This window comes from Mizuhopecten yessoensis, unplaced genomic scaffold (genome assembly GCF_002113885.1).
Source record: "Mizuhopecten yessoensis strain PY_sf001 unplaced genomic scaffold, ASM211388v2 scaffold716133, whole genome shotgun sequence".
Taxonomy (NCBI): domain Eukaryota; kingdom Metazoa; phylum Mollusca; class Bivalvia; order Pectinida; family Pectinidae; genus Mizuhopecten; species Mizuhopecten yessoensis.
The window spans coordinates 127,743-147,472 of record NW_018479964.1 but is presented as its reverse complement, the minus strand read 5'-3'; the positions used below and the strand labels follow the sequence as shown (position 1 = coordinate 147,472).

The window sequence follows — 19,730 nt, the reverse complement described above, 5'->3', positions numbered from 1 at the left end:
TTAATTTTAGTTTTTAACTAACATCTCTATACATTTACTTAGACTAATTGTCAAATATGTAAAATGCACTTTTTTATAGCAATTACCAAACAGTTTTTCCCAAACGTATCTCAATCAGTCTTTTTGTGCCCTGACGGAAGCACGCAGAGGGTTTAATTCTTAACGTGGGAGAAGCTGGAGTATCCGGAGAAAACCCGCGTGGTCGGGCAGGTGACCGGAATTGAATCCGGACACCTTGAAGACGAGCTTGCTATCCACTGCGCCACCCGACCTTTCATATACATTACTCAAAGAATTAATATCTACTTTAGCTTTGACTGGAAGAAAATGGCGTCATTGATGTTAAAAATATATTGTCAATACATTTTTACCAATCATCAATGATACAAATATCTACATACGGTAAACCGGGGCAAGTTCGACCGCCCCTGATATTTTTGTTTTTGAGCTAATATTTACATCTTTAAGGATCTTAGCAGTTTAGTTGGCTGGGCATTGAACGAAAAATTGTCGAGGAAAACTCCAATGTAAAATTACTTAACGGGAGAAAATTAATTTTGAGAGGGTAGGAAGAAAATCATGATCTCGCTTCTAGTTATGCGAACTTTTTGAAACGGAATTGCTACTTTTTTTTACAGTCAAACGTGTAACACATTGACAGCTTCAAATGACAATACATAAAAGCCAAGCCAATCACTCACTACCATATTGCTGTACGATAAGAATTTATTGAAATACCAATTATTAGGTTCGGCCAATTATACCGTGGCAAGGTTTGCCCTTGTATCTGACACATAAAACGTCATAAAATTGGCGGTAAAATCTGATGTTGCATGCTTTATGACGTCATAATTCAGCTGATTCCAATGGTGGCCGAACTTACCCGAATGCCTGTCTGAACTTATAGGCGGGGCTCGTTCGACCATCCGATCTTCCGAAAGGAAAAGTTAAATAATGTTCAAAAACGGACGTGCTGCCATACTTCAAAAAACTAATTTCAAAGGAAAATGGGTCAAATTGTTCAAACTTGTAATTGACCCTCTTGTTACACTCGCAAAGGCCATGACAACGAATGTTTATTATTAAAAATAATAGTATGTTCAATTTAATTCAAAATCAGAACTGATGAAATCAAACTGGATATGTCGTTTACAATCTAAAAGATTGAAGATGCCAAAGTATTGTTTTTAATATATTTCGGCTGTTGACCGATCATTTAGTCAATCATTTTATAATTGATTCCAAGAAAGGGGAACATATTTCATAATATACCGAATAAAAAAAAGTTTGATATTTTTGCTGTGCCATTGATATGTAAAAATACACGTGAAATTAATCTTTACAGTATGATATATTGTACAACCAGTTCTTTTGATTTTGACTATTATTATGCCATTTTTTAAAATTTAATATCATATTTTTTGTTTTCCTTTCTTGTGCACTTTTGTTAGTTTGGTGTTGTGTTTGACCTAAATGACTTGCATTGTCTATTCAGCACAGGTTACTGACGATGAAATATCTCATTTATTTACAAAAAATATTTATAGATACTGATTTCGGAAGAATCGCCCAAGGAAAAATAGTTAACTTCTGGTAATAATAAACATACGTCTTTGTCATATTTGTAAATTATCACGTCCGAACTGCTTTTACTATACTATGTACTTAACAGTATACTTTATTTATGGTAAATGTATTCATACCCAGCGAGACGATCTATTCCCGTGTCTTCTCTGGACGCCTCTGGCCAAGCCAGGACTACTTGGTGAGTACAACTTGTAATTGCTGTCTGTTGCTGATGTTCCTTTGAGTATTGTCCGGCATACTGTCCTATTTGCATATATATTACTCTTTTTATTTTTGGCATATGTTCGTCTGCTGTCAAAGCTTTCATTAATTATATGCATGATAAGAAGGAATATCGATGTATTTTTCAATGTCAACCAAACAAAACTGACAATTTGCAGTGTTCGGAAATTCTGATCGGCTACATGTGTGCATCTCTTTGGCATAAACTGTTAAGGCATAGCCAATAATTGCCTCTTTTCCTGTTTACGAATAAAATTGAATGGTCAGTTTTATAACCTGTTTTTTTCCTGCCAGCCCGATTGGTGTTATTCTTAGTTATTCAGTCTTTATGTTTTTTAGAATCAAAGGTATTATTCTTATACAATTGCTGATGTCCATTATGAATCACGAACTTGATGCATGCAACTAGGCCTTTTATTGGACCGATGCTATATAATAATGTACATAGTTAAAAGTGTTCTCTTGTTATGGTGTGATGCTTCTACTGTCCTTTAATCACTGAACAGTCTTTAAGGCATTACCTGTTGCGAGGACATTGTACTGTCCTTAGATTTGTGCCACCGTTTTTTTTTTAAAAGTTAAATCTTTTTAATTAATAACAATATTAATTTAAAGGTTGTAATTTGTCATTAACTGATATCTTCCCTTTAATTCTGGATAAGAATGCGATCGATTTCCTGTTATCTCCATCGGCAAAATATGTAAAATGCTGATTCTTGGCAAGACGTTCTTGGGGACTTAGTACGGAGTTATTAAGTAAGGAAAGTAGGGGTACACTCGTTTTAACTCAACAATTCACAAAACTGACCAATTTACCACTGGAAGAACTGTTGATTTTCTTCAAGATGGAATATAATGTGACACAGTAGATTAATTCGAAATGTCTGTTTGTCTTCATAATTGCACCCATCTCTGACAAACACCATTCTCGACAATTTTTACAGTCCATAAACACATAAACTTAAGACTAGGTCTTGTACTAAAGGCTATTATTATCTGCACATGTTTGAAATGTAGTCTTTCGGGATTTTATATATCAGATTAAAACGTCAAATACACGTGATCAAAATGGGAACTTATCAAATTGGGGATAGGGGTTAGTTTAAAGTTATATCTTTTCCAAGCATTGTAGAGGTGGAAGAGCCCGGAAGCAGCTTAAAGGTCTTTTCTTGTTCTTATATACACATATATATATTAAACACCACAAGAACATATGACGTTTTTATATTAGATAAACATTCTTTTCCCATAGTTCTCATATCAGATTTCCAAAAGTGACATTTGACTTCGTATTTGATAGACTTTTATAACAGAATATTTTTATTTTCCCTTGCTTTAAGTGAACGAGTAATCAGGATATCACGGAGTAAAACTTGTTCGCTTTAAACAGAGGGTATTACTATGGCATCTTACAGACACCTTTTAAAGACCATTAGTTTCCTATGATATCGTGAGTTTACGAATTAAATTTTCTTGGGATGAATATTCTTATAATGTGTTTTGGAATAATCTTAACCCCAAAATAACTGTTTTACTGTGTACATTGTTTATTATGAAACTCATCCGCCAATTCTCTATGGAACGGTATTTTACCGCAGTTTAAGACAGATATTTAGAAAATTCTGAGCTACAACATTTTCCCTGGTTGGGGAAGGTAAACATCCTCCCATCTACATGTAGATAATTAATGTGTATGATGTGATTTACTATACTTATATCGGAATATTGCCCAAATACAGTTGTGTGACCGCACAGCGCCCCAAAAATAGCGTGCGTACATCGTGCACACACCGTCCGCACATCATATGTAGCTATAATATAGAAACAAACTTAAACAAGAGGCACAGAGTGCCTGTATCTCTCACCTTCTTATATAAGCAGTCATAGCAAATTATTCTCATCAAATATAATACTGTACTGCAAATACTTTTTCTCTGCTTTTCGGCTCTTCAAAAGAACTAGGTTGAAGTGTTTGGCATATTTGTCGCAGTAACCTTGTAAGTAGCTCGAAGTCATTTTCCTTCTCAAACTTTGTTGGCTCTATCCCAAGCAGCTACCAGCCGAATCTTATGAATCCATGTGTTTTAGTTCTTCAGAGGTCGTTTGATGTGTTGTTGACCTCTGTGACCTTTAATGTAGGTCGAAGTCATTTTCATTCGCATACTTTCATTTTTTTTGTTTGTACATATTTGACAACGGTGACCTTGAAAGTAGGTAATTGTCGTTTTCATTCTCAAATTTCGTCGACCCCAATCTAAAGAATATACCAGCCAAATATTAGGATTATATACCTTTCATTTCTTCAGAAGAAGTCGTTTAAATTGTTTATATTTGAACCCTGTGACCTTGAAAGTAGGTCAAGGTCATTTTCGTTCTCAAACTTTGTCGAGATCCACCGAAAGAAGGTACCATCCAAATATTAAGAATATATACCTCCTAGATCTTCAGAAGTCGTTCGATGTGTTTGACATCTTTGACCCAATTGACCTTCAAAGAATGTCAAGGTTATTTTCGTTCTCAAAATTTGTTGATCTCTACCAAAAGAAGCTATCAGCCAAATATGAAGATTCTATACCTTTCAGTTCTCCAGAAGTCGATTGAAGTGTTTCACATATTTCACTCCCATGACCTTGAAAGAAGGTCAAGTTCATTTTCATTCGCAAACTTTGTCGGGCTCTTTTTCCAAAAAAGCTACCAGCCAAATATGAAGATTCTATACCTTTCAGTTCTTCAGTAGAAGTCGTTTGAAGTGATCTTTAAGGTAGATCGAACCCATTTTCATTCTTAAACTTTGTTAAGCTTTTACAAACAAAGCTTTCACCAAATATCATGACTCTAGGCCTGTCCATTCTTCAGAAGAGGTCGTTTAAATGAAAAGTTTACGGACGACGACGAACGGACGACGGACGCTACACCATGACATAAGCTCACTTAACCTGCGATATCCAAACCAAACCAGTATCAACTTGATATACTGACGGCAAGAATTACTGATAACGATTCATTGTTTACCGAGATGAAAATATAACATTGTGTTCTTTTGTTTCATACTTACATGTAGAATGAATTGATGGAAAGTGCATGCAGTAAATATGACCTGGATTACAGGAGCTGTCCTCTGCATACTCTTACACATGCAGAAAAGAGGTAAAATAAGGCCTATATTTTTATCAAATTCAGTTAATATTTTTTAAACATATCAGTTACTTTTCCTTTTCCCCGTAGTTTCATTCGAAGTTTTTGAATGCATATAGGTAGTATTGGGCAATTTGTTTTTATTTTGATCGTCAAACAGTACTTCTTACTGTTTGACGATCAAAATAAAAACAAATTGCCCAATACTATGAACAGTGATATAACTTGTAACAAATTTCAGCCGAGCCGGTACACTTTTTCCAAATCGCCCAAAACATCTGGAAAAATACATGAATGCATTAATAACTATGCTTTCCTTTCTTTAGTATGAACTTCCTGAAGATCAATGTCTACTACGAAGATCTCAACTACCAATATTTGTCTGAGGAACCCGAGTACGAGGTAAACATCCTGTCGTATTGATGACTTGTGGTAAAAAAATATTATCAATGCTTAACGGCCCATTAACACAGGATAGGTCATTAGGGCCAACAAATGGTCGACAAAAATAAATGCTAAAAAAACATCAAACCAAACTTAAAGGTAAAAGACAAACGTCAAATTGAATAATGAATGTGGCTATAGTGACTCAAATTTTATTAAAAAGACCAACAGCTTTCAGATAGCTTTACATTAAAGAGACAGTTAAAGACAGTATTCGGATTGTTAGCATAAAGATGCACCATGATGTAATTAAAGAATTTTATGATTGTGTCGTTTGATCAATCGGCAAATGGCCCTCCTGTTTTGAATTGAACCATTTCTATGACAGGAAATCTTTAAGGTTGGCAAAGGAATGTTGCACATTGTATATTGAGTAAGGGGCCTATACTTGTCTAGGTAGGGAAAAACATTCGACATGTCTGATAAAACAAAAACTAGTATCAAAGTTGTTTTTAACTATAAAAGGATGACTCTTTGATGTGATTGGACAGGACTAATTACAAGTAGATTTTGAGAACAACAAGTATTGAATTTGGCATAATTGAATTCGGAAAAATGGGCAAATAATAATAATAATAATAATAATAATAATAATAATAATAAACTTTATTTATTGAGGATACAAAACCTGTTTAGCAAAGCTAATCTTCCACAGGGTCCTCTGTTAATAAAATTGTTTAGTTTAAAGACAAAGTAGTATCACAGCAAATAAATGTACATAAAATAATTGTTGGTCTACTAAAACAGCAATTCATATCACAGTTATTTCATAATTTAAACGGTCGTTCAATACAATTACAATAAAATTATCACTGAAGCACGAAATATATTCCGTGCTTAACCCATTATGGTTTTCATTAAAAGACAAATTGTCTAATTTACATATATGCTAATGTAGCAAAAGCTAAAAATTGACAGAATACACGCTAATATAGCGAAAATAAAACAAATCAAAGCTGTATCTAAAAAGTATAATAGTAAAAATAAAAGACAATTAAACCGCATTCTTAATGTTACCAATCATATTTTGTTTGAGTTTTGTCAAGGAGGAAGAGAGTCGTACTTCAACCGGTAAATTATTCCAAATCTGGCTCCCTTGTACCAAAAAGTGTTTGGAATAAAATGTGGTACGGTGTTTGGGTACCTTGACAGAGTTTTGGGATGCTGATCTAGTATATCTGTTGTTAGACAAATTAAATTGATTAGAAAGATATCCTGGAACTAGATTATTTATACATTTGTACACCATAACACCTCTTTTGAATTTCAAATATTCGCCAATTGGTAACCACCCTAATGAAGAAAACATTTCTACTGATGGTGTATCAAATGGAGCATCCAACAGTAATCTTGCAGCTTGTTTCTGCGCTTTTGACAGTTTTTGTAGAAGATTTAAAGAGCATCCGCTCCATACTGTGCTACTGTACATGAAGTGGGGAAAAATACATGCATGAAAAAATTTAAGTCTAGCTGAAAGTGGTAAATATTGACGGATGCGTCGAAGTAAACCCAAACCACTGTTAATCTTTGAAACAACAGATGCTATGTGATCTAACCAAGATAAACTGTTGTCAATTTTTACACCAAGAAGTTTTTCACTCTTTACTTGTTCAATACATTCCTGATCTAATATTAGGCTTAGAGCATCATCTATTCTGTTAAGTTTCTGTTTTGTGGCAATAACCATACATTTCGTTTTATTCCTATTTAGAATCATTTTATTCTCATTACACCAGTCTTGGACTTTAATCAGATCAGCTTGTAACTCATCCTGTACAATAGAAATAGAACTTCCAGATGCACTCAGAGTCGAGTCATCAGCATACATATCTGTACCTGATTTTAGCCCAAGAGGTAAATCATTGATAAAAATAAGAAACATCAGGGGACCTATTATGGAACCCTGTGGAACACCATGAGTAATTTGATTACTTTTAGAAATATGATTAGATACTGTAACTTTTTGAAACCGGTGAGAGAGATAAGATTGAAACCAGCTCAAAGATAATTTGTCACATTGATATATGGCTAACTTTTGAATTAAAACCTCATGATCTACCATGTCAAAGGCTTTTTTAAAATCTATAAAAATAACACCATTGACATTTCCTTTGTCAATTTCCTTTGCCCACTTATTAACAATACTGAGTAAGGCAGTCTCGCAAGAATGATGCTTACGGAACCCTGACTGTGAGGAAACAAGAAGATTATGTTCATTAATATACTTATAAAAACTATTATGAATATGTCTTTCTAAATTTTTTGATAAAACTGGTAAAATAGACACTGGTCTATAATTAGAAATGTCAGTCATTGCTCCACCTTTATGAAGTGGAATAACTTTTGAAATTTTCCACTGACTTGGAAATTTACCTGTGGTGACACTCAAATTTAATATATATGTCAGTGAAGATGAAATTTGAGAGCTTGCTGCCTTCAACAATTTACAACTGATATCATCAAGACCAGTGGCCTTGTGTACATCTAATGACCTAAGAAAATCTAAGGTAAAATTCTCCGTAACTCTGGGAGTTGAATAAGTACAATTTTCTGGTATATTAGACCGTACAAAATTCCTTAATGTCTCAAATGAGGAAGATACATCACTTAAAGTTGAACTTAATTTACTAGCAATTGAAGAAAAATAGGTGTTAAAATTTTCAGCAATTTCAAGCTTGTCATATACTGATTTATCATCAACTTGAATCATACTAGGAAATGTAGCAGAATGCTTAGGTGCCACCTCCCGAATATACCTCCACAGATTTTTAGGATTATCAAGATTATTTTCAATCAAATTCTGAAAATATGTAGACTTCGCATCTTTGATAAGTCTACTGACTAAATTACGCTGTAGACGATAGTTAATAATGTCACCATTACGCTTATGATCGTCTCTCAGTCGAATGTTTTCCAGAATAGTATCATCCATCCACTCGGGTTGGGTGGACTTTTTAACTCTCCGTTGTTGCTTGGGTGCATGTTCATCAACGACGGAAAAGAATAGGTCCATCCAAGCATATAGGGCATCATCCACGTCCGAAAAGGATTCGATTACAGACCACGGTAGTAGTTGTAGGTCTTTTAAAAACGACTGTACATGAGAATTTTTGAATGACCTGTATGATATAGGAGTATGTGAAAACTTTGCTCCAAATTTGTGTTTCCTTACAAAACATACAGGATAATGATCACTCAGACCATTTTCTATAACTTTAAGTGTCCGTATATATTCCGGGGATGAGACGTACACATGGTCTATCAACGTTCTGTTCTCATGAACACGTGTAGGATCACGCACAATCTGGTGAAAGTTAATACTTGAAGTTATGTCAATCAAGGAGCATTGTTGTGATTGAATAAAGTCAATGTTAAAATCACCAGTTATTATAACTTCAAGGTTAGAATCCCGGCATTTGTCGAGAAAATGTTCAAAGTTCTCCAACCAGCTAGCATCCGATGATGGAGGTCTATACACATTAGCCAATACAATTGGTGATGTGTGAACAAATTTCAATTCAACACAAAGAAGTTCCAAATCCTTGTGTTCCAGATCTAAACGTCTTACAAAAGGAACATTTTCCCTCAAGTAGATAGCAGCACCTCCATGTCTTTGACCATTTGATCTGTCGAGGCGCTCAATTCGATGATTTGGTATGTTAATCTCCTCATTTAGAATAGATGAGTTTAACCATGTCTCTTGAATACATGTAATGTCAATAGAATTATGAATGACATGAAGGGATAATTCAGGTAGTTTGTTGTAAATGCTACGGACATTCCAAGACAAGAATCGAAGTCCTACAGGTAAGTTAAAATTGTCATTACCAGTATCAATATTTCCATAATACAGGTGTGCCTGTTTGTTACCTGTATATGAATTAGCAGATCTGTACTCCTTACTGGTAAGGTCCACAGGTAAGAAAGCATTAGTACAGATAGACTGTGGGGTACCCCACAGGTTGTCCATGATCAGGTGTTCACACATGAATGGGAATATCACACTAATGGAAACAACAGTCCAAAACAATGTAAACTGACTTGGAGGAGTGTGAGGTTCGATGGCAGATCCCCCCAAAGTTGGCACCTTTGGGCTTTTTCAAGTGTTGTACATTTTCAAGTTAAAATTAAAACATCCAATTCTCATTCTGTAAACCATCAAATCACACATAATGTTCTGTCTTCAAAGTAAGGTGATAACAATGATGCCCATTGCAAATTTTTAGGCCACAGAAATGATAAAAACTGTAATAAAATCCATAAAACACAGGAGCAGAAAATTCCACTGCCGCCTCACTGAAAACAGCTCACTCACAATGCCGATTTAAAAAGTGCATCACCTCACAAGGACAAAATCTTAACTCAAAGAATGATGAACTTTAAAACAGCCTATTTGCGCATTGCGATCGGTTTTGAAAAATCTATGTCTTCAATATGATATTTGTTTTTATTTTATTTTAATTCGAATCTATATCATTCCTCACGTTAGTTTTGAAATCTTCGTCGAATTGACTAGCCAGATTTCACTCTCAAGAGGTGCACGTGCACGTACGTGATATACATATTCATTGTACATTACAAGCCCGGTTAGTGTATCTACCACTTGGATTGGCTCTGGTTTGCATTCTTATTCTGATCTGGAAAGATAGTTCATAACGTAACTTTCTTTGTATCGCCTGCGGGCTAGACGTTTATTTTACCTCGACAAATGCCCTCTGCGGGATATTTGATTAAAAAAGGGAGCGGTATATAAGAACCTCGAATTATTATTACTGTTATTATTAACGTCGATATGGAGAACTAAGAGTCGTCATGGCTGTTAACATGAGATTAGTGAATGGAACGATAGGTATATCAAAGGCATATAAAGTAAAACAATTCAACTAAATCAAAAGCATCGATTACTTGCATTGTTACATAATAGTTATCCAGATAAGCGCAGTTGCGAGCTTTATGTACCTGACGTCGTTATAAATGAACCTGAAAATTATTGCGTACAACAGTTTTTACGTAGGGGATAACTCGCGGGCTATCGATCGGGGCAAGCAATCCACAGCCTTTTTTTCTTTTAAACATGTTATCTGTATTTGTACGGACAGTATAACGGAGAGGGCAATGTGCAAGAAATTACCGTAATATTATCAGGGAAGATCTAACATCATACTATAGGGCATTACCTTTATCGATATAACGCTACAAATGGGAAGTGCTAAAACTGATCAACGGAAACAAATATTTTTGCACTTTCCCTCTGTAATCCCAATGAAGTATATCTCTTCTTTTTTTTTACTGAAGCTGCTTTTCAGTATCATGCGAGAATATTTGGCAGTATATGTGGTAAGGATTATTTTGACAGACATGTTTATATAAGCAACAACAACCGAACTGCATTGTAACGAAATTACAAGCCACTTTGATAATAGCAGACGCTTGAACAATACAACGGCCATGTTGAGGCCCAAAACTTTTCATCAGCGTCACATAAACCCGCCAAAAGGTCTAATGCCATGGCTACTATTGGTTACCTGACCGCATCTGGCTAAAAAAACTTATTCTTTTAATGTGCTCTTTCGTGAATAAACTATCACATACCAACTCCATTAGGATGTGAAGCTAGTATTATAATTCAGTAGGTCTGCTGCGTCTCTTATAGCAAGTACTGAAGATTTTGTTTGTACTGAGATTAACGTCATAGTTACAATTCAACATAATCAATGTGTCTAAATATGAAATCCAGTATTATGATGATAGAAATTCAGACCAAAGAGATGTGATACTTTGTTTGATTGTTTCGGGTTTAATATCCTCTCAACAGCCAGGGTCATATGGTAACGGGTGTCTTGTTAGCTCTGACTGGAATATATTTTGGTCTATTGAAATACCGTTTTAACACTCATAAAAAATGTTAGAGAACGCATTATGTTATTTACAAAATATATTTAATATCATCATCAGTTTAGCTTTAAATAAGAAGTGTGATCTTTAAATAAGTGATATCCTGTTTGATTACGAATGGCTTCGCGAAACTCGTGCACTAGTTAGCTCATGTAGGCTAGCTGTTGGTTGTATGGGAAACGTGTTTTTGGCAACATAAAGGTCATTTTATTAGCCTCCTGCGGCAATTATAGAAGGTTACTTTCATCTTTTATGATGAAATAAAAATACTTTGTGATGGCAAATTGCCAAAACGCTATTTCAGACGTCTGAACGTATTAGCCGTTGGGATTGATCCAGATATTGAACATTTTATGGACTGACCCAGTCAATAGGTATTGACACCTATAAAACTTGGGAGCATTCGTTTAGTTAAAGTACAACTAAACTACATTAAGCCGATAACTTGTCTGTTATATAATTTGGAGATTAATTAAATTATGACATTACTCTTCATTAGGAATTGTGCTGAACGCGTTAAAAGGGTAGTATATAGGATGGTTTATCAATGTATTGGTTACACATGTGTTTTGATCAATTGAATTGTTCGTAAAATCATATATTAACGGTGAACTTTGACGCCTAACTTGTTTCTTTATAAATTGCTACGGTGTCACCGTTTGCTCACATCTATTTCTCCTGCACACAATATGAATTACACGACGAAGCAGATCCTTTTGAAATTCATTTTATTGGGTTTAACAAGATAATTTTAAGACATGCCTCAACGCGAGTAATACATGCGTGCGTGAGAATATGTCTTCGACAGGTGATCGTTTGGTGTGTTTGTCTTCTTGCAACAGCACAGACATTAGAATGTTATCTGACTGAAATTTCAAGCCGAAGGCATTCAACACAGTATCCCTTCCAGTCACATTATACTTATAAACGTTCTAAGACGGAGCCGGCCATTCGAATACACTTTTCATGCATACGTTCGATGATAAAACATTCAAACTTTTACGACTTTGCTCTTTATTTTTGTTCTTTTTTCTCAATGGAAGATGTAAATGATTTTTGATTCTAAAGATATGGCACAGCCCGCAATTGTATAGCATCATGACAGTTTGTCATATTGCTGCCTCATCGAATTGTCCGAGAGGGCATTGTTGAAGTTAAAAAACGTATAGCCTGTAGGTAATACACAAGAAGTTACGGTATATGACATTATAGGTTGCAACAATACAAATATAAATGACGTGCTACGATGATAATGACGCCATTATTAACGTTCCATTTGTGCTGAAGTAGCATACTAGTCGCTGTTGCTTATTCTCTACAACCCATTTTCAACATCCTATTGACAGGTCCTTGATTGTTTTCATTTACATTCTTAACCAATATCAAATGTCGTCGTATGAACGTTGCCATTGAGAGGACGTTAAATCCTTACAGACCAAAACCATGGGTAAGATCACTCAATGGCCTGTTTTGATTTTCATCGAACCGTGATTTCCTATCATTCGAAAAAGTTGTCAAACCGTTTTCAGTATAATGAACCGGGTAGAATAATTTGTTGGATGCCTTCGGCATGGTATTTCCGTGATGTTGCACTGTAAAGTCGGTTTCAGATCTGTGCTATTTTTACGGAGCATTTACACCAACATACCCTGCATCCAGCACACATACACGCATTAACCAATACATTAAACACATGGAGTCACGTGCATAAATGACCGTACAGTCAACTGTAGTTGTTCACGGAATAGCCTAGTAAAACCAAAACATAGTCTATCATGATTATAAAACATATTTACGCTGACCGTTAACGTAGTCTATCATGATTATAAAACATATTTACGCTGACCGTTGACGACCTTAACATTGTCCTTCGAGACGTAATGGCTGCTAGCACATGTGATACGGTTAATCTTACTATTTCTTACTAAATCGTTTCCTTAATTCCTGTCATTTTCTCTTCGTTACAAAGTTTTATTCAAAATTTGTGATACACTGTTATATATATATATACATTTTACTCCATCATAGCAGTCATTTGAACATGTAATTTCCATATGCAGCTACTTTGTATATGCAATTATCGCCCGCGCATGTAATTATTTTACAGCGTGTAGTCAGTCATACGACTGTGTGACATGAGGATAAGTCAATGGAAACTCGTTACATCAGACCCTTTGCTAAATTGAATACATTAGTATTCATTTCAAATGACTACGATGTTTGATTTAACGAGAGTACGCGAAATTTTCATTTATAGAATGTGAGACGTGTAGAGGAGAAACACATTTAAACCACTAAGTACTGCCAAACACGCCAGGTTTAACGGTCGCCCGGGATTTAACATAAAGTGCATACGTAACTCTTTACACGCTACGCGATATTGTGAGGTATCACGATATCTTAGAAGTCCTTAAATTCTGTTGATTAAATGTAAGATATCAAAACACTTTGATAAAATTAGAATTTATGGTTTTGTTTAAATTCACCGTCGACATGGATACTTGTAGTTTTTGTTCTCCAAACAACAAGTGGACGCCACACTTAGGAAATTGCAATTCGTTTTCTTTAATCAAGACGTTGTTAGAAACCGCACATCTTGCTAGCAGGATTCACACTTGCCTTGAATTGATTTAATTATTTTCCTCGACACTTTGTAGTACGGTTGGTGAGCTATATTTGAACATGGTAACATTTTGTAACAGAATCGTGCTTGCTAATGACTGGCTGTTGTCTGTATTTGTCTCTCCGTACAGGAGCAGACTTAAATCAATGTATGGGTTGTGCTCCGTTTGGATAGCAATTACCACCATAGTTTCTAGCCCGGCGGTAGGATACATTTATACTGTCTGTACAAGATTTATGAAAGCTTAGAGCTTAGATGTTGTGATTGTGGATGTGAACATATTGGTGTATTCGTTTTTGCCGGGAATATTCTATCACAATGGCCGCGAGGCCATCGCAGCTGTTGTCCGCACAGTTATATTGTTTCTCTTTGTCGCATTTGTCACAGAAACAGATTGCTTGTCGAGTTATAGATCCTCTCATAACGTCAATGCAGTTGAAAAATATATGTCTTTAACATTCACACACATCATTAGACTAATATAATCTCTGTTTATTTTACAATAATTTTGTAACATATCTTTCTAACTTATATTACTAATTCTTGTCTGTCGGGATGGAAGTTCCGGAGCGTGGTAATATGGGAGGAAATCAGAGTAATCTTAGAAATCCCACGTGGTCGGGCACGAGATCCAATAACTTTACATGTCCGATCCAGGAATAGAACCCCTGCCGTCCTGGTGACAGGCGAGCGAGGTTTTCTCTGCGCCACTAACAATGAGAAAACGTCAGGATTCTAGTAGTGTTACATTTGACAATGACCATTGCTTCTTGTTTCCATTTTCAAAACCTGCTAGTTCAGTAAAATATTGAGTTCTTTTTCACCGTAAAACCTTTTTCTACGGCGAACAAAGGAGCTTTTTGTGCTATTACGCAGGTTTCCTAAAATGTTGACGTCACAATTCGCTGATATGACACTGGCTAAATCAAAACTGTTTTTATTAAACGTTAATAGTAGCCGGCGGAAACGTTTAATTATAACAAGGTTATCCCATCTAAATATTAAGATTTTATACAGTTGGAAGTGCATCAAAACGCCCCTTTCATATATAATTAGGGGAAAACAATTTGCAACATAAGAACAATCAGTATGTGCGATCTGAATATGAAGTAGGTTGTCTCTGAAATATATATGTCTTGAAGTACCTCCGTGATAGTAATTTTAAATTGCTGTATACATTATTACTTTTTATGGAATCAATATGTATATATATTTCAGCTAATGAACTTGCTGTCCGATATCGGTGGATCACTTGGCCTGTTCCTTGGAGCGTCTGCCCTAAGCATAGGCGAGGTGTTTGAACTACTGGTTGAACTGTCCTGCTACTTTGTTCAGAAAAGACGCAACCGTTGACTGATGAATACGAACAATAATGCAACATATAAGCCTCTATGAATGATACAGTAATGACATGTTCAGACAAAGTGTATTAACAATGTCGAAAGTGGTATATCATGAATGATTTTAATATTTGTATATAGTCTTGCTGTAATGAAGTGGAATTTAACCCATTGTATTTTACAAGTAACTATAAGACGACGTCATAGATTTTACTCTGACTTTTATTTAATATTTTCTTTTAGATTTCGATACGAAGCTCGTTTACGACCCTTACATATATAAAAGGACATCGACAACGATGAAAACGCCAATTTGATGAACAATTAATAAAATATGTCTTTTTAAGTTGACAAAACATTGACCGCATAATGCATTATAAAAACGTGACTATATCTACATGTGAAAGTTAATAAACGTTTTTCTTTTTATTTCCATTTACAAAATCAAGGAGTCTTTTGGTCGATCATTTGTAATGTATTTTGGAAATACGTTTTATATAATTAGATGGAGAATTGAAACGCATGTATGGGGCGTTGATTACAAGTAAGAAACTAACATTTGAATGTCCCAGGTCGGGGACAGAACGTTCAATACGGGGGCAAATGTGAAGGTGCTATGAAACAATAAGGTTGCAAGATATAACATAAATGGTTTTGAAGGTGAGGCCTTGAAAACCTAGGAATAAGTGTTTTTTGTGTAATTTTTCCAATGTAAAAGGAAAAGATATTGAGAAAAAGATGATCTTAATAGGGTTACACACAACTTTTAACTTGAAATTATTATCATTATTAAATGATCAACGGCCCATCAACAAAGGAAAGGTCATTAGGACCAACAAAGTGTCGACAAAAACAAATGCAAAACAAAAATTCAAACAAACTTAGTGGTAAAATGTCACACTTTACTATTTGTTTCGATGGTAACAGAGAAGACGCATAGCCTTTTGTATTTCTGGATATTACGAAAAATAATAAGTTCCTTAAATTACCTCTTCTGCTAGCATAATGCTTTACTCAATAAACTAAACCTGTAGGACAGCAAAAACCTACACGTAAAACGTCTACAAACTATCAATGTGTATTCTGTTTACATGTGTTCTGATGGTCAAATGATCTGCGATGGAGACAAAAAGGCTTGGTTTGGTTTAACTTTGTTTAACGTCCTATTAACAGCTAAGGTCATATAAGGACGTGCTTCCATGTGTGTAGTGTATGCGTGCTTGCGTGCGTTTATGCAGGTCACAGTGTATGTTGTTGTCCTTGCCTCCTTGTGAGAGTGCTATCTCAATGTAATACCATGCCGAAGGCACACGTCCTCAATTACGGGCAAGGGTATTAGCGCACTAACACTATAACGTACAGCACCAGCGTATGACACGTTTTTCAAACACGTTGATATACACTGATATAGGTTCAGGGTACGTTATACATAAGTTATATACATTAACAGCACGGTATCGCACGCTGGTATGCGCCGTGCCCACATACGTCATACATACGTTAGATATACGCTGACATAGGTTATAGATACTTTTATCATAAGTTGAGATACGTTTGGGATTCGTCAGCTGACTGTCTACCGTACTTCTAATTTACTTCTAACCTATATCTAACGTGTCTGCAACGTATATGGACGTTTTGGACTTGACTATAATCTACTTATGAGTAACGTATTCAATGTGTTTCTAGCGTACATGTAGCGTATTATTGGCGTATATGTCACGGACAACTCACCCCAGAGAAAATGAAGGATCTTAAGAGAAAACCGAATAAAGGTCCTCCAATATCAGCAGAACCTCATCGAATTGGCACTTTACCAGTTCCGTGCCAATAGTAAAAGGAGGAGACGAGGTCATCGGATGGGGTTCTGGGTCATACCATGGATCGAGAGGCGACGACAATTTGGCATGTAAGACCAGCTGCTGGTTGAACTCCGTAACGAGGACCAGACATCATTCAAGAACTCATGCGGATGGTGACTACTTCCGGAATGATGAGCAGCGGTACATCGTCACCCACATTTATAGAAAACGTTACGTGATCGTTGTGTAAGCGCTAAACACGCCCACGCATACGCTACTCATACACGGGGTATACGTTCTATACGCTCGTCACACGCTGTGATACGTCCTGATAAGTTACATATAAGGTAGTGACACGAATCCCAAACGCTAGTTATGCAGTATGTATACGTTCAGCTCGTTATGTATACAAAAGCCTCACGCTCAATTCAACCCGGCTGTTGGATGTGTCTAGTGTGTGGGAGCGTATTGAAATATTTTTGATACGTTATGTATACGCTGGTGCTATACGTTATGGTGTGACAGCGCCATATGGTCTTGACTATTAAACGTAGCAGCACGTATGTCAGCAAGTACAGATACATTTTCTTTCCCCAGCATTAAGTAATTCATTTTTGTTACATTGCACTTGATACAACTTACTGGTGATATACAAAGAAAAAAATCAAAATGTGTTTATTCACAATTGGGACGGTTTTGGTAGCAATTACGTGCTTGTCAAGCATTTTACAAAATTGAATATATTGCCAATTTATGAAGTAAAACTCACGAACAAATGCCCTATTTCGAAATATGTTGTTTGGTTTTCACTGGTTTAATTTTCTCATTACAGATAATTTTAATTCAGCTATATATGAAAAAAGCGTAACATATTGCTGTACATAACATTAGAATACTCTTGAGAAGAAATGTATCTGTGTGTTACGGACATGGACAGAGTAATACTCACTGTTGCGGTCAGATTAAGATATTGTAGGCGGAAATGACAATATTTGTCATGGCTAGGCATTCTAATTTTGGCTGTTTTGAGCCAAGTATTTCTAAGATTTTCCCGTGACATTCTATGATGATTTTTTAATTCTACATGTATGACTAATGATCAACTGTTTGGATCACAGCAGCAAACTGCACCTGCTCACGGTTACACATGCAATAGATGGTATCGCGACCAGTGGAACTCTTCAAATAGTAGGCGATTTAACTGTACTCGCTGGGGCAACGGATATCTATTCAACATGGCAGCGCCAAAACACTCAGATACGAATTTCCACGAACTTCCATGTAATGAATTGGGTAATATTTTAAAGTCAAAAGGTATCACCTACTTCAAATAAGAAAAAGGGGGATCTAGTTCACCTTTGATAGCAAGCAGACATGTTAAATTGGCCAGATATTGAAAAAGAGGACGAACTAAAGCGTCACAGTCGTGACGGACAGTCAGCGGCGGTACAGAGTATCGTGTGTTACCTTTATGTAAATGAAACGTCAGAAGGCTTGTTTTGGGCAAACAAATTTATTGGAATGTCATAATTAAATGGATTTGATGTGACCTCTATTCTTGCGAGTTATTTTTGTTGGTTCAATACAGTGAAGGTGGGGCATATTGTCTACACAGGCAGATTGTTTTGCCCCCGTATCCTCGCATTCTCTCGCGAGACTTGTGCATTTTCCGGCAAGAACTCTTCGAAGGGGAGTAACTCGTGGATGGTCGCGATATCATCTATTGGGATAAAGCGATATGAATAAATCAATTTTACGTGTCAGGTTGCGCATTATCACAAGGAGGCGATTACACCAGCATACCTCCTCCGGCACACACGGTTACCTACACACTCTGACACACGTCCTCTGGTGATTAACCAAACCACACTAAACCAAATCAGCGTGGAGTTAATACCTTCCGAGTTGTTGATATATTGTGTAACTTTAATTACTATGAAAAACAAATATGCAAAGGAATTGCCTTAACTTATTTGATGCATTCAACACATTTTGTTTACGATTGAAGATATTATTTGACTCCTTTCCATGGAATTCGCTTTCTTAATTTCTTGATTGTTGATATTACAATTTGATACTCCAAAATAATGATCTTAAATAAATGAATTATACTGAAGCAACCGTTTGAAAATACCAGAATTGTGACAAAAATATAAATATAAGTGACATAATTTCATATATTTCTAAACAAAGTAATTGATTGATTGTGTATGTCTGTTGGAAGTGGTATGATGATGTATTTGCCTCCTTGTGATAGTGAGGGTCTAATGCTGACTTGTTAATGCTACCTCGCTGAAATATAATGCAAACAGCTTCGAAGACAGCACTCCATCCGTTCACATAATACTGACAATCGGTGAACCAGTTTCACTAAATAATGAACATGAAGCAGGAGAAATTTTGGTTTAGTATTGTTTAACGTCCTATCAATAGCTGTGGTCATTTAAGGACGGCCTCTACTGTGTGCAAGATGCATGCGTGTAGTGTATGCGTGATGTTTTGGGGGGAGTCTGCGATATGTTCGTGTTTTTTCTTCCTGTAATAGCGCGAAACTAATGCCGACTTTATAGTGCTACCTCACTGAAACATACTGCCGAAGACACCCAGCAGGAGACCTCACACCCGGTCACATTTGACTGACAACGGGCAAGCCAGTCGACCCACTCCTGAAAGTAAAGCAGG

The 19,730-nt window shown here is 35.9% G+C and overlaps 1 protein-coding gene across 1 annotated transcript in view; it reads left to right on the top strand.

Annotated features, from left to right (window-relative positions):
• LOC110441792 (degenerin unc-8-like) overlaps positions 1-15,629 on the top strand; it is a 36,429-nt gene extending 20,800 nt beyond the window's left edge. The window contains exons 10-13 of the mRNA XM_021485044.1: positions 1,708-1,765; positions 4,871-4,956; positions 5,271-5,346; positions 15,125-15,629. Of these exons, the coding sequence (XP_021340719.1) occupies positions 1,708-1,765; positions 4,871-4,956; positions 5,271-5,346; positions 15,125-15,259 (355 nt within the window). The 3' untranslated portion in view covers positions 15,260-15,629. The remainder of the gene's footprint in view (positions 1-1,707; positions 1,766-4,870; positions 4,957-5,270; positions 5,347-15,124) is intronic.
• Positions 15,630-19,730: the final 4,101 nt, after the last annotated feature.